At 49.6% G+C, this 22,526-nt stretch overlaps 1 protein-coding gene across 5 annotated transcripts in view; it reads left to right on the top strand.

Moving 5' to 3' along the window:
• LOC105475948 (kinase suppressor of ras 1) overlaps positions 1-19,249 on the top strand; it is a 169,491-nt gene extending 150,242 nt beyond the window's left edge. For 4 of the 5 annotated variants that reach the window (XM_071082562.1, XM_071082563.1, XM_071082559.1 and 1 more), the window contains 6 exons: positions 925-1,021; positions 2,213-2,346; positions 3,073-3,204; positions 4,446-4,581; positions 10,160-10,293; positions 16,139-19,249. In XM_071082562.1, coding sequence (XP_070938663.1) covers positions 925-1,021; positions 2,213-2,346; positions 3,073-3,204; positions 4,446-4,581; positions 10,160-10,293; positions 16,139-16,217 — 712 coding nt within the window. In that variant the 3' untranslated portion in view covers positions 16,218-19,249. Of the gene's footprint in view, positions 1-924; positions 1,022-2,212; positions 2,347-3,072; positions 3,205-4,445; positions 4,582-10,159; positions 10,294-14,024; positions 14,106-16,138 lie in introns of all 5 variants that reach the window. The other variant, XM_071082561.1, reaches the window with a different exon arrangement.
• Positions 19,250-22,526: the final 3,277 nt, after the last annotated feature.

Here is a 22,526-nt window from a genome sequence, read left to right on the forward strand (position 1 = left end):
CACCCGCCTAATTTTTATACTTTCAGTAAAGATGAGGTTTCACCATGTTGGCCAGGCTGGTCTCAAACTCCTGACCTGAGGTGATCCACCCACCTCAGCCTCCCAAAGTGCTGGGATTACAGGTATGAGTCACCGTGGCCTGCCTGAAACAGGAAAATATTCGTTAACAAAAAAAATCTTACTTTGTTTAGAATACACTGAAGGAAAGTGGGACACAGATAAGGAAAGCACCAACCAATATTCTCTACCCCTCACCCAGTTTTCAAAGGCTCTGAGACTCCAAGAATATTTTCCTAAAAACATAGTCCCTTCCTAAGATAGCTCCCCTGGACCCACATTCTCTCTGGGTCCCTCCTCACCTGGGGTTTTAGGAGTTGATGCAGGTGGAGACCCCAGAACTCGGGCTCCTTTTCCAATAGTCACCCTGACGCCCCTAACATCTACCCCACCCCCTTTCCCTCCTTTCACACTCCTTTATTGTAATAAAAACCCTGTGATCAAGAGCAAACGAAAACTATGAGACTCTTGACAGTGAGCCCCGGAGCCTTGATGTTGCCTATTGATGGCCTTAGATTAGCTAAGTTCTTCCCCATCAGAGTGGTCCTGCCTTGAAACCACCAAGCATGGCTACTCCGAGTTCCTGAGAGCTTTGATGCACTGTTTCCTGTTGTAGGATGGGCAGGCACTGGCTCTCAGGGAATGGGGATTTGTGTACGTGTACGTGCGTGGCATCATGTGTTTCTGCACGTGCAGGCCAGGCCCCAGCAGGAATAGGCTGGGTTAAAGAAGATTTGGCTCACAGTCGAGGGGCTGGAGAGAGTCCTTGCAGGCAGGTGGGCACGGTTCTCCCCGTGGGCTCCACCAGGGATAGGGTCAGGCTGTACCAGCCCCAGACCCGTGCTTGACCCCTACCACCCTCGACAGCTTCTGCAAGGGGCGGACGTTGCACTCGTTTGTGAGGGACCCCAAGACGTCTCTGGACATCAACAAGACGAGGCAAATCGCTCAGGAGATCATCAAGGTGAGAGGGAGTCCAGCTGCTGGGGTTGGGTTTCTGGCCAGTTCCAGGGCTCCCGGCTGTTCCTCTCACCCTGTTACCCCCGTTAGAGTGGTTTGGGCAGCTTTGCCTCTCGCTCAAGCTCAGGCTCCTCAAGGGTGGGGACCCTGTCTCTTCCTCCCTGTCTCTGTCTCATTCACTCAGAGCTGGGAGCTGACTGTCCACATGATTAGGCTTGATGGAATTAACTTGGTTGGGAAGGAACTTGGCAGGCTTTAGAGACAGTTTCAATCCTGGTCACAACTGTTGTGTGACGTTGGGTAGGTTGTTTAGCCTCTCTAAGCCTCAGTTTTCTCCCCTGTAAAATGAGGGTCTTCATATATCCTCCCTCTCTGGATTGGTGTGAGGTTAAAAATGCAATAATCCATGCAGTGGGGTACCCAGGAGCCCTGGGTCTGGTGTTTGAAGACAGCTTGACCTTGGGTGAGATCATGCCTGTGTCAGGTCACCCACGTTCCATGCACCTGACTCATCAGTGTTCAGTTCAAATAGAACATTGGTTAGAAATCAACCACTGCCACGTTTTCACTGGACAGACGAGGAAACCAGGCTTCAGAGAAGTTGAGCACTGTGTCCAAGGCCACGGAGTGAGTGAGAATCTGAGCTGAGATGGAGTTCAAACCCCAGATTTCCGTTATAGTCCAGGGCTCCTTCTACTACAGCTCAGATATTAGGAACACTCACAGTTGGGGACCCCAATGTGGGAATGCCTCTCTGTTCCCCCGCCTTGAGCCCTTGCCCTGCCTGAGAGCACAGACCAACTGTGCATATCCTGACAGAAAACCCCAGCTCATTTAGGCCCTTTATGACTGAACACGGATAGTGTCACTGTCCCTGACCCCCTGGCTCCCTGCCCATCACCCTGTTCATACCTCCTACCTTAGCCAAGCTTAAGGTGGTTGTTCAGAAGCATGGTAACATTAAAGGAGCATAGACCAGTCTGGGGTCAGATCTCAGCTCTGCTCCTTCACTGCCGTGTAGCTTGGGGCAAGTGACTTTCCCTCTCTGAACCTCGATTTCTTCTTCTGTGAAATGGGGACAGTATACTGCATGGAATTGTGAAGATCAAATGTGGGGATTTAGGTAAAGCATCCAGCCTAGGGTGGCAGCTCTGTCATCGTCACACATCTTCACTCGTCCTGATGTGTTCTCCAGGGCATGGGATATCTTCATGCCAAGGGCATCGTACACAAAGATCTCAAATCTAAGAATGTCTTCTATGACAATGGCAAGGTGGTCATCACAGACTTCGGGCTGTTTGGGATCTCGGGCGTGGTCCGAGAGGGACGGTGAGTTGGTCCTGAGTGTCTGGGTGGGATGTGGGTGTGGGTGGGGAAGAGTGGGGATGAGCTCTGAGCACTGTCACTGTTGCTGAGCTGCAGCCCTCCCTGCAGGGAAGCCCAGGTCGCTTTGGTCCTGCCCTTGTAGTTCTGGTTCAGAATCAGATTTGGGTCACGTTTGGGTTCTCAGGCTGACTTCCACGGAAACCAGGTCCCCACACTCACATTTGCCCTGGCTGTTCACCAGCTTGGCCAAGGAACCAGGATTCATTTCCCCACGATGAGGAAGAGCATCAAATTTTATTTCCCCAGATCTTGAAGGGATTGGTAGGGAGAAAGGCCCCTCCCCTCGCATCTGGGGGAACCCCGAAAGGGAACATGGCAGCGAGGCTGCGAGGCCAGCCCCAGGCAAGTTTGAGATCCACGGGCAGATCGGGGTTCCTGGTTAGAGAGGCGCCTCATTCTCCAGCAGAGGGAGCTGGGCACCTTCACCAGCAGCTCCCTGTCAATATTTATCCATTCTTGCCCTGCTTTTCTAGAAACACCCGGTCATGACTCCTTTGTAGAATTCCTCAAAAGCGCCGGTGCCTTTCCCAAGTACAGGGTCAGCATGCTGGGTCTGGGTGTGTTTTGGAAGCTGTGTGTGGGTGTTCTGCTGGCCCTGCCTGTGCCAGGCAGGCCTCTTTGCTGCCTGCTGAAAGGTCTGTGTCCTTGTCCCGGCTTCCTGGTCTCCAGGCGTGAGAACCAGCTAAAGCTGTCCCACGACTGGCTGTGCTATCTGGCCCCTGAGATCGTACGCGAGATGACCCCTGGGAAGGACGAGGATCAGCTGCCGTTCTCCAAAGCTGCTGATGTCTATGCGTTTGGGTGAGTAGGCCCCTGGTGCCCTGAGGCCAAGTGTGGCCAAAAGAGAGGGCCCTAGTAGCCATTGGGGGGCAGAGGGAGGCGTGCTTTTAGGTGTTGAAAGCCCAGGCTTTGGAATAAAAATCAACCTGGTCTTGAGTCCTGACTCTGCCGCTTGTTGAGTGCGTGACTATATCCTTGGCCTTCTGGAATAGCTCCTCCCAACAAGGTCGTTTCATGAGGACTAAATCAGGTAATTGTGTACAGTGCTTAACACTGGCTGTCAGTCCCACCCCGCTGATCTGGGAGGATGCTCACCAGAGCTGACCGAGAACTGCCCCTCCCAGTCTGGGGAAGCTGGGTGTCCTGCCGGCCGTGCTACCCCACAAAGACCTGGGTGCAGACCAGTAGCAATGGAATGTGAGCCCGAGAAAGTTTTCTAATAGCCACATTAAAAAAGAGATGGGTGAAATGAGTTTCCGCTGTTTATATATTATAAAATCATATATTGTATTTAACTCAATATATCCAAAATATTATTTCAACAGGTAATCAATATACAAATCAATAAGATATTTTATATTCTTTTTTCCTACTAAGTCTGGTGTGTGTTTTCTGCCTAGAGCATCCCTCCATTCAACTGTGCACATATCAATCACTCATTAGCCCCCTGCGGCAAGAGGCTCCCACACTGGACAGTGTGGGTCTGATGGCGAAAGTCCCATCCCAAGTCAAGAAAGCCAAGGGGATGTGGAGAGGCCAAGGAAGGCTCACCACCCCGGTCACCTGTGCTGTCTCTGGGTATCCTTCCCAGTGGGGTGGCCTTGGCGCCATCCTTCCTCCTTGACCTTTAACTGTATCCTTCCCTGAGCACCCATGTGTGCCAGGTGCTGGGCTTGGCACTTTAGTACTCCTCAAACAACCCTGTGACGAGACATTAGCCCCACTGAGGTGAAGTAGTTTTACTGGGATCTTGCAGCTAGAAGGTGGCAGAGCTGGATTTGTGCTGAGGTCAGAGTGACCATCAATGCTCCAGTCAAGCCTGCGCTGTCTCAGACTTCCCACCCCACAACAGCACAGGGCCCAGGTCCTCTAGGGCTGGGAGGAGCCTCCAGGAGGCCATTGTAGCACCCCCTGAAGCCAAGTGGGTGAGGAAGGTTGGAGAAGGGTCGTGATCCTCTGGCTGCGCTATGGCCGCAAGAGCCCCTGGGTGTGAGCTGGGCAGAGTGGCCCAGGAGCTCACGGCCATGGCTGGGTCTCCGCAGAACTGTTTGGTATGAGCTGCAAGCAAGAGACTGGCCCTTGAAGAACCAGGCTGCGGAGGCATCCATCTGGCAGATTGGAAGCGGGGAAGGAATGAAGCGTGTCCTGGCTTCTGTCAGCCTGGGGAAGGAAGTCAGTGTAAGTAGCACCTGCCCTGGGTGGGGCAGTAGGGCTGAGGGTGGGGTGGGACGCGTGGCATGGCCACCCTTCACTCACCCACCTGAGAAATGGGGGCACTGCCCAGGAATGGGGAAGGAACAGGGAGGCATAAATAAGAAAATATCCATCCTTACCCCACTGCTCACCTTTTTCATTCCTTTCAGTCTTTTTTTTTTTTCTTAAAGATAATGGTTTTCATTGATTTATGAGATGAAGGTAAAGCCCCATATTATTTACATGAAAGAAGATAGTTTTTTTAAAAAAAATCACTGCTCAAAATACAAATAGTTGTGTTATGCTGTGGTATTAAATCTTTCCCCATGTTTTTCTTGACTGTTAAGAACAAAGTTTCCACAGCAAACTTGTTTTCAAAAAACCAAGTCTTAATGATAGTTACTGACTTCTCACTTCTGCGTGGTTTCTCCTTAATGGTTTCTCTGTGTTTGTAAGTTTTGTCAGGTTAAATAAGAGAGGTTCTCAAAATATGTTTATTTAGAAATAGAGCGTTGCACTGGGAATATGCATACCATGGTGAATGGCTTGCTTATTCAGGGAGGTAAAGGAAAAAAGGAAGAGGATTACATAATTATTTTGAAATATTTAATAGTTTTCCCTGGTGGCAAAGATCACTAACAAGAGTGATGTCATTCCAGGGTTAGACAGGATGTTTGGGGCAGATGTCCTTGTAGGAGTATTTTTGTATAAGGTTGCCATGGCCTTCATACAAGGTTGCAGTTTTTGCAGTCTTTAGTGATAGTTTTTGTTATCAGACATACAAGCTCAAGAAGCCTCTCTTCATGGCTTTCCCAGGCCCGATTTGTCAGAGTTTTCTTCACATTAGTGATTCTATTTTGATTCTGACAGCTTTCAGTTTCCTTTATCCCGGCACAGTGATATATGAAGAAACTCCAGGGCTCAGTGTTTTCAGTGCCATCAGTGATAGCCGTGTGTCCATGAATCAGATAGGATTGGGACAAAACAGACTTGATGTTAATAAGCAACTCCAGTCCGTATTTGGGCAGCATAACAACTGAAGTCTTCAGAGGGATCACCCAGCAGTTGTCCAGGCTAAGATCTAAACAGGCTGCAAGCTTCTTGTTAAGGTCATGAACACTGCTGGCAGGATCACCGTCTGTCTGCAGACTCTGTCGGCAAATTCACAGGGATGAATTCAACCTCATCTTCCTCCAAGATCTTAATAGATTGCAATGTTTTTCTCAGTCGCCTGGTGGCAAGCAGCTAGGGCATCTTCAGAAGGCTCACTCAAGATGACATTATATTTGATCTACTTTATTCCACAGTAGTATATTTCATCTTGTTGAAGTGCAAAATGTTTGTACAGGGATGCCCCTCCAAAGATAACACCAAAATGCTAGTTAACAACACTAGCAGCAGGCTCCTCTTTGGCCAGTTGATACCATTTCATTTGGGGTGCTGGGCAAGGGCCATGGGTGATGATCACCTCTCTGACACTCTCAGGCTTGTCCTTCTTGGCCTCCTTCTGGGCCAAGGCCAGTTAAATACCACTTTCACCTTGGTGCATCCTCAGACACCTTAGGAGGGTGTGGTGGTGATGCAGGATTTTTTGCTCCTTAGCTCAGCTAAAATTCAAGTTCTTGTCTCATGACCAGGAGAAATTAGGCGCACGGACACATTGAAAGGTGAGGAGAGTGGAATTCATTAAAAGAAAACTCTCAACAAAAGAGAGGGGGTCCTCCCAACAGGCTCCCGTCTCACAATTGCCTATCAGGCCACCATACACGAACTGAAGAGACCAGGCTCCTCCCCCTGCATAAGGTGCGAATTCCTGGTAGCTCCACCCTATTCCCCCAGTGCATATAGGTCTCCAGTCTATTGTGGGTGTGTACCCAGGCAAGACCCTCATCTGCACAAAAACATCTGGTGTAAACACTTGTGGGGTGGGACAGAGATTCTCCAGGGACCCTTCTTTATCTGCCTCCTGCAACTGTCAGTGGGCTCAAGATACAGGTTTTAGGCTCCTGGCTGTGGCTGCAGCCTCCTTGGCTGGGCTCTGGGGCAGCTCAGATGGCAGCTGAAGTAACCACTGCCTTCCAGTCTTTTTAAATTTTTTTTGAGGCGGTCTTGCTCTGTCGCCCAGGCTGGAGTGCAGTGGCACAATCTTGGCTCACTGCAACCTCTACCTCCTGGGTTCAAGTGATCTCCCACCTCAGTCGCCAAGTAGCTGGGATTACAAGCATGCACCAAAACATCAGACTAATTTTTGTATTTTTAGTAGAGATGGGGTTTCACCATGTTGGCCAGCCTTGTCTCGAACTCCTGGCCTCAAGCGATCCATCTGCCTCAGCCTCCCAAAGTGCTGGGATTACAGGCATGAGCCACCGCGCCCGGCATAGTCTTTTAAAAAAATATTTAAGACATACGTGTCATAAAACCTAGCTGATTTTTTTTTATTGTGACTTTTTCCACATGACATTTTGTTATGCTCATTACCTCAAATCATTAACAAATCCTTATTGTTAAGACTGTCTGCCCTTAGGTCCTGTGGCTGCACCGTAATGTAACTACTTCAGTCATTAGACATGGGGATTCTTTCCAGTTTTCACCTCTCTTTGCAATAGAGTTAGCAAGGACATCTTTGTATAAACCAGAGTATTATGTATGTTTGTTGTGTCTGAGAGAAAAGATATTCTTCGTTCTGCCCTCCTGGCAACAGTTTGTTTCCTTTCTGCATACTTAGCATCTTGGAGCAGAGAATGGTAAGTGCCATCTTCAGGGAGGCGAAGGCTGGAGCAGGGCTGAGCAAAGGGCAGCAAGGGAGTCAGGGCTCAGCACTGGCTGCAAGTTGGAATCATCCGGGAGATTTATAAAAGTGCCAGGGTTAAGGCCTCCCCAACAGAGGTACCAATTTAATTGACCTGGGATGGGAATAAGATCATAGTTTTTTTATTTTTTATTTTTAAATAAAGCTCCTCAGATCATTCTAGAGCACAGCTACAGTTCTGAACTAATTGGAAGGCTTTCTTTTAGTGCAGGGTGATGGTTGTTTTGAGACCAGATTGGGGTCAGGGCGTGGGGAGTGGGGACGGAGCAGATGTTCCGGCAGCAGCTTGTGGCTCACAGGTGTTCCCTTTCTTTTGTCCAGTCTTGCCTTCCCTTTTTAACACATTGCTGTTAGGGGTAGGGGAACATTGCTCAATGCAATAAAATTATTTTCTGTCATAGACAAAAGCTGGGAGTGCCCTCTGAGTGGCACCTTTCTCTGTCTCTTCAGCCACGCTGCTGTATAGTTCACCACCAGGCACTGCTTTATGTGCTGAGGCAGCCAGTGAGTTATTAGTCATTGTATCTGAGGGTCCAGCACATGGGAAGACATCAAAAGACCAGAGGGTTCTTAATGAAAACCAGCAGTCCCTCACCCTAGATCATTCTCCAAAGGCATCATCTGGGTCTGTCAGCTTTTCACTCTGGCACTCTGTTCTTTCTGCTGCACCACTTAGGTCAGGTTTTCCATTACTTATTGTTAAGGTGGCCATGATTAAATCTTCCATGCTGTGCCTATTGATGGAGGCTAAAAGTGAGAAGATGATGAACAGTGTGTACACTACTGTAGTAGACTGCAAGTGCTATTAGCCACTGGTCAGGTAGTTCACTGGGATTACATTTTCTTTGTGGGTCCATCTCTTCCACTTCATCAGTTACTCAAAGGCTCACAATTTTGTTGGCTTCACATTTGGACCATGGCTTTCTTGTGCAGTTTAGGTTTTTCCTGTAGTTTCTAATTGCCTTTTTTCCCCCCTTCTTGCCTTTTCTTACTGCCGAGAGAAGAAACAAACACCTTTCTCATTGTTCCTGAGGTCTTTCAGCTTCTGCATTCTGCTTCCTGAGTGGAATTCGTTCCATTCTTTTCAGAGCCCACTGGTTTCTTGTCATTGGAATCAGTGGGATGTTAGGCCTGTTGCACAGCTGTTACCCTTCTGTTTTCTTTTCATTCACTCCTGGGTCAGTTGCACTATTCCTCATGTCTCATGTCTTGCCCTCTGTTTGCACTCCAACAAACAAACTGCGAGTGAAACCTGAAGAAACTGCCCCCCAGTGGAAGAATGGGAGATAATCTTTGAATCCTTGCATGCCTAAAAAAAGTTATTATTTCATCGTCATATCAGGAGTAGAATTACAGGTTCATAATAATTTTCCCTGAGACCACAGGGATTTTGCCCTGCTGTCTACTAAGTGTCCAGTGCCTTCCTGAGAAGTCTGGTGTTGGTCTGATTCTCAGCCATTTGTGGATGCCTATCTTACTCTTTCTGGAAGCATCTAGGATTTTCTGTTTATCCCTGCTATAGGGAAATTTCATAAACATATATCTGAGGGTAGAGTTTGTTTTTTTTTTTTTAACTGTTTTAAGTGAGGTCCCTTTATTGGACCTTTTCCGCTGAAGACAGCTGCTACCTTTGACAGCTTCTGGTAAATTTTCTTTTATTATTTCTTTGATAATTTCCTGCCCAGTAGTCTGTTTACTTTTGTGGAAATCCCCATTAGACAGAATTTGGTTCCTCTTAGTGAGCCTACGTTTCTCTTACCTTCTTTTGTATTTTCCATCCCTATCTAGAATTGAGCCTACAGTCTGGGGAATTTCCTTGATTTTTAACTTCCAGCACTTTCAGTGTTTCAGTTCAGAAATTATATTCTCATTTCAAGCACTTTCTTATTTGTTGATTTCTTTTTTATTGCAGCCTGGTCTTATTTTATGGATAGAGTAGCTGCTTCATACAAATGTACACACACACATGTACACCCCCTATCCTCCAGAGACAGTGTCTTAATCTGCTTATCTTCTATCTTTCTCTGGTTTTCCTGATACAGCAGGCAACCCCATGGGGTCCAGTTGTATTTGAGAGCAAAAGCCTGAGTTGCTGAGTCTTTGTGGGTGTATGTATTCTGCCTGGTCATATGTGCAAGAAATAGGCCTTTCCACACAGGCAGCTCTGAATCAGAAGGCTGCAGGGCTGTGCTGGTACACACGTGGATCCTCAGAGTAGGCAGCAAAATGCCACAGCAAGAAGGGTTTTGCTCTGGGGGTGATCGGGACAGCTGTTCTGCTGACTCTTAGCTGCTGCCCCTATACTGAGTCTTCCTTGTCACTCCAGCCGCCGTTCTAGTAATGCTGAGGCTCCCTCCTCCGCTGCAGCCCCAGCTTGCGCATATTCTGAGCATCTTGCATTTCACCTGCGAACATTGTACCTTGCACTTTGCATCTTCAAAAAACCAACAGCCCCATTTCTCATCTCTTTCCCATTGCTGGTCTGTTCATCGTGGTTACTCTTATTTTGGGGTGCGCATGGATCTAAGAAGTAAGGAGGTGAGGTAACCTGGTGCATTCCATGTTGAACCAGAAGCATGAGTGGTCCTCTGAAACCCAGTTACTTCTTACCCCTTCATGTCAGCAGGGCGTTCAGGGGCCCGCCAGCTAGACGGTACTTGAGAACATCGAAGGGACCCTTTGTGGAGTGTCCCTACTGTGTGTCCCCTCCCTCCCAGCCAGCTCACACACCGCTGATGGCAGCTCCATTTGCAGGAGATCCTGTCGGCCTGCTGGGCTTTCAACCTGCAGGAGAGACCCAGCTTCAGCCTGCTGATGGACATGCTGGAGAAACTTCCCAAGCTGAACCGGCGGCTCTCGCACCCTGGACACTTCTGGAAGTCAGCTGAGTAAGTGCCTCTTCCACGAGCCAGACTGCCAGCCAGGCCCTCGCAGCCTCACCTGGGGTCTTGGAGGGCACCTTCTGCTCTTTCTGCCCAAGACTTTTCGTGTTTTTTGGGTTTTTCTTGAGACGGAGTCTTGCTCTGTCATCTGGGCTGGAGTGCAGTGGCGTGATTTAGGCTCACTGCAACCTCCGCCTCCTGGGTTCAAGCAATTCTCCTACCTCAGCCTCCCGAGTAGCTGGGACTATAGGCACCCACCACCAAGCTTGGCTCATTATTGTATTTTTAGTAGAGACGGGGTTTCATCATTTTCGCCAGGCTGGTCTCGAACTCCTGACCTCAAGTGACCCACCCGCCTCAGCCTCCCAAAGTGCTGGGATTACAGGCATGAGTCACCACGCTTGGCCCCTGCCCGGGACTTTGATCTGAGGAATACACACGGTAGGTCACCCGAGGTGACTAGTCCCCTTGCCCAAGTGATACCAGGATTTTATTTCCCACGTTTGTTTTGGAGACTCCCTTTGACAGGTGAGCACCTGCAGTTTGCAGCTGTGAAAACCCAGGACTAGACGGCTCTGCCGAGGGAGGGGCAAGATGGGGTCAGTTAGAAGTCAGAGCGACGTGGTATTGTAAGCTTCACTGAAATAAGCAGAGCCAATATTGCTTACAATGGCACCCACCGAAACACAAGAAGCCGGCCACCTCTTATGGGGACCACAGTCACTTGGGTTTAGAAGCTGTCTGCCTCCTGGTTTAACACACAGCCCTTTGCACCCCTTGGTGCGGGGGTGATGTCCACCAGGTCACGGGCCACTGTCGTCTCTCCTGCATTCTATCTCATTCCCTTTTTCCTTTGCCCTCTGGTTGCCTCTGCTAGAACACTCAGAAGAGACCTCTGCCCTGTCACGAATGCTCTGTGAGAACCTGGGAAGTCCTTTTTTGTTCTGGGCCTCAGTTTCCACATCATTCAAAAGTCTCTGGGCTAGGGGTTGGGCCAGGTCTAGGGCGGGTGAACTTGCTGTAAGGGGCCAGGTGAATATTGGAGGCATTGCAGGCCAAGAGGGCATCTCAAGTCCTCACTCTGGGGGCCAACTTTGGCAGTGTGCCAAGCACCATCTCTGCCACAGCCTCTCGGCTCTGCCATCGCAACACGGGAGCAGCCACGGACGGCGTAAATCAGGGAGCTGGCTGTGTGCCAGTAAGACTTAATGCTGGAAATTGGGATTTCACATGTCATGAAATAGTCTTCTTTTGGTATTTTTGCCCCCAACCATGTAGAAAGTGAATCGATTTATCTCACCCAGGAGTCCAGCCTGTAGGTCAAGTATGGCCTGCCACCTGTGTCTGTACAATCTGCAAACTAAGAATAGGTTTACCTTTCTGAGAAGCTTTTCAAATAACAGTTGTTGTACACATAGAGATGAGGTCTCACTATGTTGCCCAGGCTGGTTTCAAACTCCTGAGCTCAAGTGATGCTCTTGCCTCGGCCTCCCAAAGTGCTAGGATTACAGGCTTGATCCACTGCGCCTGGCCAGTTATAAACTTTAAGGAAAAGGACACTTTCTACAAGTGGAATCTCCCGCAGAGTCCCGCTGTAGAAAACCCATAACATGGAGCTGCTCTTCATGAGAGCGAGAGGAAGAGCCTGTCTGCCACCTGCTGCCAAGAAAGCCCCTGAGGCCCCCGTCCCTGTGTGTGTGTGTCACTGAGTGCCTGGAGAAGCTGCATCCCCAACTCCCGTACCTGGCGCCACGTGTGGTGATGGCAGCATTCCTTATCCTAGGAAGGGTCAGGTAGTCAATACTTTGGGCTTGCAGGTGACACAGTCTCTGTTACATGTTCTTTGTTACTGTTTTTTAATCCTTTAAAGTAGTCAGAACCTTTCTTAGTGTGTGGCCAGATTTGGCTTGCACATTGTTTTCCAGGCCATTATCTTTTTCTTTTCTTGTCTTTTTTTTTTTTTTTTTTTTTTAGGTGGAGTCTTGTTCTGTCACTCGGGCTGGAGTACAGTGGCACGATCTCAGCCCACTGCAACCTCCACCTCCTGGGTTCAAGCGATTCTCCTGTCTCAGCCTCCTGAGTAGCTGGGACTACAGGCACACGCTACCACACCTGGCTAATTTTTGTATTTTTAGTAGAGATGGGGTTTCACTATATTGGCCAGGCTGGTCTCAAACTCCCGACCTCAAGTGATCACCCACCTCAGCCTCCCAAAGTGCTGGGATTACAGGTGTGAGCCACTGCACCCAGCCTCCAGGCCATGTCTTTTATTTTTTTGTTCTTTCTGAGACAGAGTCTTGCTCTGTCACCCAGGCTGGAGTGCAGTGATGCAATCTTGACTCACTGCAACCTCCGCCTCCCGAGTTCAAGCGATTCTCATGCCTCAACCTCCGAAGTTGCAGGGATTATGGGCACCTGCCCCCATGCCTGGCTAATTTTTGTGGGTTTTTTAGTAGAGACGGGGTTTCATCATGTTGGCCAGGGCGGTCTCAAATTCCTGACCTCAAATGATCTGCCTGCCTTGGCCTCCTGCAGTGCTGGGATTACAGGCATGAGCCACCATGCCCGGCCTCCAGGCCCTGTCTTGATAAAGAACCAAAGTGGGCCTCCAGCCGCAGTTGAGGAAGGACTCAGCATGAGTTTTCTGTCCTGCAGAATTCACTAAAGAAATGCTTGGTGCTTCGCTGATTCAGGCCAGGTAGAGGGATGGTCTGGAGGAATGACAGTGTGTGGTTAGGGAATACCACATCTCATGCAATACTGGGTTCAGTATTTTGCTCTTAGGATGGGTCGGAGTCCAGTACAAATGTAGGGTAATGGATCATAGCCATAGAGGTGTGCGTTTTAGGCAGCCATTGCTGCACACCTGCTGCACGCCCGGGGAAACAGATGGCCGAGGCCAGGGTTCCACCAGCGAGGAAGTTCCAGTGTCATAAAGACAAACAGACACACTGTAATGACATCAGGACTCTTATCACCTTTGTATTCCTGGCTCCTAGTACAGTCCCAGGAACATGATAGTTGGTCACTAAATATTTGGTGTGCATGAATGAATGCGGGCAAAGGGTGATACCATGCCAAGTGCTGTGATACAGCCCAGATGGGGGCCTCTGCATCCACCTGGGGGACACGAGGAAGAGTCTCTGGAAGAAGGTCGTCAGGGCTGGGTTTTGAGCCAGAACTGTCCCAGCAGAGAGCAGGAGCATGGGGCTCTTAGCCGTTCAAGGAGGGTGATGTGAGGTGGCGAGGCCAAGCTCCAATCGGACCTCAGGCAACTTGCTTAACAAGCTGGGCCCTGGTTTTCTCCCCGACAAAACAAAAGCCTCCACTAGGTGGACACTGGCATTCAGAACATCATTCCAGATTCCCTAAAAACCATGTAGTCCCACCTTCTCATTTCACAGGCAGGAAACTGAGTCACAAATGGGGCTGTTCCCTGCCCAGCCCCTTCAAGGAGAGCTTGCAGGCTTTCCTTTCCTGAATGAGTCTGTGTCAAAGCTTCCTGTTCACAGTGTTTACTTTCTACACACTTGCCCCTAATTCTCACTTTCTCTTTTCTTTCCCATTGATCTTGTCATTTTTTTATTTTCGGGGGGTGGTGGATATGCTGTTCTGTCATCTCCCCCTTTCCCATCAACTGATTCCTCCACCTGTCCACGCGTGCCTGACTCCATCACCTGCTGGGGCCGGACTGCGCTCTTCCCACGCCTGGCGGAATGGTTGCTGGGCACTCCCAGTCGCTGGAGGAGCCGCTACTATGGAAAAGGACGCTACGGCCACCCTGACTTTAAGAGCTCCTGTCCGGTTCTGGAGGAATAGTGTGTTCCTGTTACTTCCCTCGCTGGCTGCCTGTCTCTGGTTTTCCTGACGCAAACCCCACTTCCTTTCTGTCGCTGCTACCCAGCTTCTCCCATCTTTGTGTCATTTATTCTCGCAAACCAAAGTGAGGTTTCTGCAGCTGAAATGGCTGCCAGCAAGGGTCACACAGGCTTGCATTTTTCGCTGGGTGAGAGAAGAGCCACAGCATGTAGCGGGGCCTTTGTCCACACCACGAGTGGACGGATGGCTTGTCCCCGGGTCGGAGAGAACTTGGGTCATTGATTTGAGCCGCCAGGATCCCAGTCCCCCTGGCCAGAGCTCAAGGGAAGAGAATTCAGTGAAGCAGAAATACTCTTGGAAGTATTTTGCTCGTCAAGGGCTAAGGAGCTGTGGGCATGTGCCAGCCTCTTTATAAACGTGCTGCAACTGTGCCCTGTGGGAGCTTAGAGAGGGTTCTTTGTGCCCAGGCTCCCTTCTGAGCGTGCAGTGCAGCCAAGCCTGGGGGATGGAGTCCAGGATGACCCTTTCTTTCTGGAAGGGAAAGGGAGTCCCCTGTCCAGCTGCTCTGGCCAGACCTCTAGCTCCCGACAGGCTCTGCATGGGGCTGTGATTCTGATGCTGTTCTTTGCTTTCTTCTCTTTCCCTCTGTAGGTTGTAGGCCTGGCTGCCTTGCATGCACCAGGGGCTTTCTTCCTCCTAATCAACAACTCAGCACCGTGACTTCTGCTAAAATGCAAAATGAGATGCGGGCACTAACCCAGGGGATGCCACCTCTGCTGCTCCAGTCGTCTCTCTCGAGGCTACTTCTTTTGCTTTGTTTTAAAAACTGGCCCTCTGCCCTCTCCACGTTGCCTGCATATGCCCGAGTAACTGCTCTCAGAGGATCCCACTAATTGAGCTCCCTCCAAGGCGGTCTGGGCAGCTTCTAACTACCTTCCTGGACGTGACTGATTGCTCCCGTGTTCTTCTGAGGGCTGGTCTTGTTTTTGTTGGGGTGGCTCTGTCTCACTGCTAACACCTTAGTGAGATGCCTTCCACCCTCCTGAGTACACCAGCCTCCCACTGGGTGTGTGCCTAGTGCGCGGCAGGCGGAGGTTGGGAGGGTATTGACTTGGCTTTTAACCTGTGGGAATTTTGTCCAACAAGGAGTGGAATGATTTCAGAGCTGCCCTGAGGCTGGCATCCTGGTCACAGGAACCCTTTGCTGGGCTCGTGTCTCTCAGTCTCCTCTATAGAGTTAGATCAGAAGACACAGAAAGTTCTGTGGCCATGAAAGATACCAGCTCAGAAGGGTTGTGTCTTCAGTGGCACCCTCAGAAAAGTTGCCTTAAAGCAAAGAGGTACCTGGCTCCAGACAATTTTTCTGATGAAAACAAAGTCTCTGCCCTGTCCCCCCCCGCCACCCTGGCAAAATTACTTCCTTTGCACCTGCCCAGTGTGCCATAAACCAGACCCCAGGTCAGCATTTGTCAAGAGCATGGCTGCCGGGTCCCCTGCCGCAGTTACTGCACTGTTTACTAAATGCAGGTTTCTGTTCTCCCTCCCCAGACCTGCTGAACCCAGATCTCCGGAATTGGGCTCTAGGAATCTGCATTTCAACCTGCTTCCCAGGTGGCCCTGATGCACCCCAGTATTAGGGTTTATTTCTAAAAGGAACATGCCTTGTAACTCCTGGTATCCTGGGGGTCATGTTTCTCTTCTCTCTCAATTCTACTTGGAGCAAGAGCTTTCCTGGGCTGCAAATGAGAAAACAGTTCCGAGGAGCCCACAGCAGTACTGAGCATGCTGGGAGCTTGGGACTTGGAGATGAGTGAGCCACTGTTGCTGCTCCAAGTAGAACTACTTGGAGTGTAGCTGAGGCCTTGGACTCAGTATGACCAGGGGCAGCTCTGCCAGGGCTGTTGGCCAATCAATCATTTTCATTTCTTGTTGGAGGCCAAGTCCTCTGCTGAGCTCATTTCCTAACTAGTGTTACCCTAATTCTGATGAAGACCAATGGGGCTATAATTCTTGTTTTTGTTCCTCTTTGCAGCATTAACAGCAGCAAAGTTGTACCCCGGTTTGAAAGGTTTGGCTTGGGCGTCCTGGAGTCCAGTAATCCAAAGATGTAGCCAGCCATGTGGTTTTTCGCTGCTGATCTCTTTCTTTTTAAAATGTGTTTCTGAAACATCCAAACAACCACCACGACAAAAAACACTGCCTGCCCAGCGCTGCAAACCAGGAGCACGCATCCTAGATTCAGACTGTTCGCCATAAACCCTACTCAGGAGATGGAGCTGCACCTACTATCTCTTAAAATGACACCACCAACAACCAAACCTGTCGTGACAGACAGCAAATGTTTACACATGTATTTCTCCTGAGTGAACCTGATGTTTTACAATAGGTAATAATAAAAACAGTCCGTGCATCGATGCACTGGCACTGATGGCCAGGATGGCTGAAATGGCTGTCCCTTCTGGAGGACCTGGTAGGCGGTGGGGGACCCATGCTGGGCCAGAAGGAAGACAGACATGGTGATTGCAGCTGTTCTTGGGGTAGGGCGGGGAGCCCAGAAGGTCTGACCTGGCCTCTGCTTTTTGGCCCAAGACCCCATCAGGGGAATCTCTCTCTCTAGGGCTCTCTCCTTGTCCTTTCAAAGGGATACTGCCCCTTCCTCCTCTTGCAGAAGAAACCCTGGCTAGGAACAGAGCTAGATGAAGGAGTCTGGAGTTCCTGGAGAGTTTGGGTTCACCTTCTCACCCCTGTAATCCAGGCTGCTCCTGCTCGAAAAGTAGAAACAGAATCCAAAAAAGGTCTGAACTCACCAGGGCGTTCCCAGCCAGGGTTTCTGCTACAAGGTGAGGAAACATCCATGGCTTGTACAGATGTGAGTCTTTGATGAAGCCCCCAGGCAGGCACTAAGGTTATGGGACTCAGGGCCTTGGCTTTTAGCTACATCCCAGTCCCTGACTGCCATCTGACCGTGAGAGCTGGATGGGTGGGAACAAGGAAGATGGAGGAAGGAGGAGGAGTAGATGGCAAAGGTACCGGAGCCCCCTTCCCAGCCACATGGTGACCCTGGCACTGTAAAAACCCTTTGTCATGCCAGAAGGTTCTAGAACTGCCCACTTCTTCCATTTCCATCCTGCTGAAACCCCTTAGCCCATTTCCAACTCCTCTGTCCATGCTCTGAGCTCAACTGGGTGGCATGTGGCCCATCACCCCTTTCACTTAGACCCACCTAGCTGGCCCCCGTCTGCAGAGCCTTCCCTAGCACCATTAGGCCTTCTACTTGTGTCCATTTGAAGCAGGAGGGGCTGGATTTGGAAAAGTCTTTGAGGTGAGAGCACCACACTTGTCTTCATTAGGAACTCTCACCTGCAGAGAAAAGTTCCAGATGGCAAAAGGGAGCCCTTAAGTGGAGGTTAGGTTGCATTAGCCTCCAAAACCAGAAAGGAAAAAGGGTGATGGGAGTGGAGACGTGATTGGATTCTGTGACCATGCTCTGAGCTCAGACTTGGGAAGGGAGGGAGGTGGCTCCCACCCCTTCCAGTTAAGCCCCGTCTAGCTGAGCCCCCGTCTCCAGAGTCTGGTCAAAATGCCACAGAAAATGAGCTGCTCTGCCAGCAAGCTATGGAGTTGCCTCCTCGCCAGGCCTGGCATCCCTTGGTCAGCCCCTCCTTGGAGGGCACAGCCATGTTACAGTGCCAACGTGCCTGGCCATCAGCATCTTCACCCTTCCCAGTCCATGTGGGGAGGCTGTAAACCACGTGGATTCAGCTCCGTGTGGAGTTTCTGTGCTATAATGGGACTGCTCATTTTGCCCCATCATCCCTTTGGCCTCCCACACACCTGCCCTTTCCCAGGGATCACGTGTGTCTCCAGCCTTTCACCTTTCGATTGCAATGGTGGCCTTCGTCCAGGCGACAGCAGGCCCGATGGATGTACTGGTGAGCCCCACGGTTGGACGTCAGCTCAGCCAGTAGGCTCAGTTCCTCCCCAACCCCTGACACCAGGCCGCAGTGGGCATGCGCAGGCCCACAGAAAGTCAGTCTGGGTTTTGCTTTTTCTCGTGAGCATCACAGTTAAAGAAGCGCTCATTGAGCAACTACAGTGCACTTGGTCTTCTGCAAGTGCGGGGCACCTAGAGATAGGAGCAGTCATGGTCTCTGCTCTTAAGGAACTAATGACCTGGTGGGGCCCTGTTACCTTCGAGGAACCCAGAAGGCACTGGGCCCCAAAGGTGGAACTGAAGGACTGGGGGCAGCTGGCTCTCAGCTTGCCACCTCTGCACTGCCTGTCTTTAAAGAACCCCACCTCACCCCATGATGGTCCCCCCGTTCCCCTTGTATTTCAGTGACTGTGAATTGAAGTTAGGAAGGCACACCTGCCCTTCTGTGTGCTCTCTCCATCTGCCTTGGAAACACACGAAGGACGACAGATACTGTGAATTCAGCCCTCACGGCCAACTGTGAAGGGGATGGAGAAGGCTGGGAGAGCTCAGGGAGAGCTCCTGAGCGCTGCGGAAGTCCCCTCTGGGGTCTGAGAGTGGAGCCCAAGCTTTGGCCCACCAAGGCATCCCCAGTTTCCAGCCTCACCTCTGAAGCCCTGCTGCCTTTAACCACCAGAGCCGCAGCCCCCTGGGTTTCTGTCTAACTCGAAGTCTTGCATCCTAGCTAGTTTGGGGTTGTAAGCAGTGTGTAGCAAAGTTGATCTCTCCATGTTACCAAATCAAAACACCCTCTGTCATCTTACGGCATTTCCTCTTGAGTTCACAGAGAGGAATGGCAAGCCCTGGAAACCTGTGTTATTCTGTGTTGATTTGGTGTGGGGGTGGGGGTGGAGACATAAATGTGAAGCCGGTTGGAGTTTGTGCTATGCAGCAGTGTTAGCCAGGATCTCATCAGTGTGCAAACCTAGCATCTTCTGTGGCCCCAAGCCACACACTTGCTTTTTTTGAATGTGATGTAAAATTTGTACAGTAAAGTTTTTATATTTTCTATCAACTGCATTTGTCTTCCAGACATGCTATTAATTTAAATTAAAATGGTTAGTATTAACAAGCGTGCTGTATCGGGTTTTTTTGCCACTGGCAAGAACATGCCCTCTGTGGTAAGCCAGGCCTGGGTGTCTGGAGTTTGTGAATAAAATTATACCAAGGTGTACCGGGGCTTGTGTTTGCTTTGGTCAGTTCCAGGTGAGTCCTGGGGACCATTTGGATGGGTGGCATGGGAATAGATAGGTCTGGGGTGACTGAACCCCTGGTCTATAGATTAAGGAGCTCCTTCCAAAGGAAGAAGTTATGCCAGGACCTCAGCAGCAGGTGTTTCTAAAGAGATGGAGGAATGGAGAAGTCACATGTCAAAGGCCCACAATGTGCAGAGGAAGATCATCCAGGCCCCAGCAGCAACAAAGCCATGAGTAGGCCCAGCATCTCCTGAGTTGGAGGTGCCTTAGCCTTATGGAAGCCTTGGAGGGATGAGGTGGTGGTCATCTGAATCCAATTTCTAGGAGCCCCTCATTGTCAGTTATATATACAGATAGGTGGAGAAGAGGTACTTTCTAAACACCATCTCACTTTAATCCTCATAAGGCCACGAGGTAAGAATTGTGATGTTTCAGCTGAGGAAAATGAGAAGCGGAGAGGTTAAGGTATTCACCCAAGATCACACAGCTGCAGGGTGGCTAATCCAGGACTCGGGCCACAGCTTTCGCTCCAGAACCTCTCTTCAGAAGTCTAGGAACTTACTGGTCAGACATTTACTGAGCACCTACTGTATTCAAAAGATATTGCTAAGTTGTGGAACGTTTTCCAGGATAGACCACGTGGTAGGCCACATATTAAGTCTCAATAGATTTAAACAGATAACATAACAAAGCATCTCTCCAACCACAATAGGATGAAGTTAGGCAGCAGCACTAGATTCTCAGGGGCACAAACCCTATTGTGAACTACGCATGTGAAGAATCTAGGTTGCGTGCTTCTCATGAGAATCTGAGTCTAATGCATGATGATCTGAGGTGGAACAGTTTCATCTTGAAACCATCGTATATCCCCATCCATCTGTGAAAAATTGCCCTCCATGAAACTGGTCCCTGGTGTCAAAAAGGTTGGCGACTGCTGCCTTAAACTACTACTGGATTTCCTGAGTGAGGCAAACAAAGTACTGTTTTGGCATAACCTGTTTGCGGGAGAGAGGTGCACTGTTAATTAGCCCATTAGGAAGCAGTTAGAACCATATATCTGACTTTATAGATGTAGAATACACTCAATGAGTATGTTCTCAGCGGGGAGGCGGGGGTGTTCACGCATGTTTCAGTGATTAATGTGGTTCAATACGGCTGTCCCAATATAATGCGGTTTCCAAAGGGAACTGGACGAGAGGACCCAGGGTCTCCTGCATTGTACAACAGGACTCGGGTGTCTACGGGCATCACTGACTGCCCTGCCGAGGCCCTCTGTGCTGAAGGCATCACTGCAGATGGAAGGATTCCTTGAGGAACTCTACTACTGGCAAAGGTGAACGGGTCTGGGCACGGGATCAGTGCAGTCCAGGAGTGACTCTAAAGGTGCTGGCGTGTGGGCACTATGTGCGGAGCTCAGCCCCAAGTCCTCTTCATGCATTAGCCCATTTAATCCCCACAGCATCTTTCTAAGGTTCACATTCACTTGCTTCATTTTATGGGCGAGGAAAGGAAGCCTGGAGAAATTCAGGAACTTAACGAAGATCACACAAGAATTAAATGACAGGGCCAAGATTCAAACGTGGGCTATTCATACTATGTATAGAATTGTATGTCTAGCCCAATTTTGTTGAACAGTCATCCGTTGATGGACACACGCTGCCTTCACCTCTTGGCTTTTGTGAATGATGCTGTTACAAACATGGGTGTTCACATGTCTCTTTTGAGTTCCTGCTTTTGGTTATTTGGGGGATATACCCAGAAGTGGAACTGCTGGATCATATAGTAATTCTATGTTGAGGTTTTTGAGGAACAGCCACGCTGTTTTCACAGAGTTCCAGTTTACCCACAATCTAGCCAACAGTTGTTATTTTTCAGATTTTTTTTTTTTTTAATCATAGCCATCCTAATGAGCGTGAGGTGGCAGACTCACATTTTGAAGAGATCCCTCAGTCTACAGGGCAGAGAACAGAGAGCCTCTGAGAAGGATCTGCAACTTTGAATACTAGAGCTCTGAGCAGGAACATTCCCAAGGGCTGCTTCTGGTCTCCTGAAGACCAGAGCTAACCACTGGGAATGGACTGTGGTGAGTGAATGGTGCCGGCACTGTGCCTCGAAGTGCCTCCCTACTTTGTCGATTAGTCTAAAACCACGTCAGCCTTTGGGTATGACTGGGCCCCCTCCAGGCAGGGCGTGGAGCACAGGGCCCTCCTTTATGGGCCGGACTCAATAGTGAAGCTGCTTACCTGTGACTCACCTCCCAGGCTCAAGCTGATGCTAAGGTGCTGATTTGCTGGAACTCTGAGCTGTGCCTGTGTCTCCTTGGATTCTGGGAGATTTTTTTCTTTTAGCAGGGTTTTATGGAAATATTGTCTAGGTAGAGTAAAATGTACAGATCCTGGTTTTCTGTTTGAGTTTTTGTTTTGTTTTAAGACAGGGTCCTGCTCTGTCACCCAAGCTGGAGTGCAGCAGCACGATCATAGCTCCTGTGGCCTCAACCACCCAGGCTCAAGCAGTCCTCCTGCCTCAGCCGTCCTGTAGCCAGGACTATAGGCGTGCACCATAATGCCCCACTAACTTTTTTGATTTTTAGTAGAGACAAGGTCTCGCCATGCTGCCCAGGCTGGTCTCGAACTCCTGGGCTCAAGCAATCCTCCTGCCTCAGCCTCCCAATGTGCTGAATTACAAGTGTCAGCCACTGCACCAGCCTCAGCCTGTTGTTAATGGATGTAAATACCTGTGCGATCACCACCTAGAACCAGATCCAGAACACTTCCAGCCTCTCGAAGACTCCTTCGTGCCCCTCCCAGTCAGTGACCCCCAAGGGTGACGCCATTCTGGCCTGTTGTTCAACTTGACTCCTTACAGCATGGAATTCTCACAGCATGTGTCTGTTTGGATCTGGCTGCTTCTGCTCAGTTGTGAGGCCCATTGATGTTTCCTGTGGCCTAGCCCCTTTTTATTACTGAGGGCTACTCTGTTGTATGAAAACCACAATTCATTTCTCCCTTCTCCTTTGGTGAACTTTTGCATTGTTTCCAGCCTGGATCATTCCTAACAGCATGAGTAAAGCAGTTAAAAACAGGCAAATATGTTTTTCTTTCTCTTGGGTAATTTTTCAGAACTAGAAAATCCAGAACATAGAAGTAGATATTTGACTATATTACAACTCACCAAGCAGTTTTTCTTTTTCTTTTTTCTTTTTTAATTTTTTGAGACAGAGTCTTACCCAGGCTAGAGTGCAGTGCCATGAT

This window comes from Macaca nemestrina, chromosome 17 (genome assembly GCF_043159975.1).
Source record: "Macaca nemestrina isolate mMacNem1 chromosome 17, mMacNem.hap1, whole genome shotgun sequence".
In the NCBI taxonomy this organism is placed as follows: Eukaryota; Metazoa; Chordata; class Mammalia; order Primates; family Cercopithecidae; genus Macaca; species Macaca nemestrina.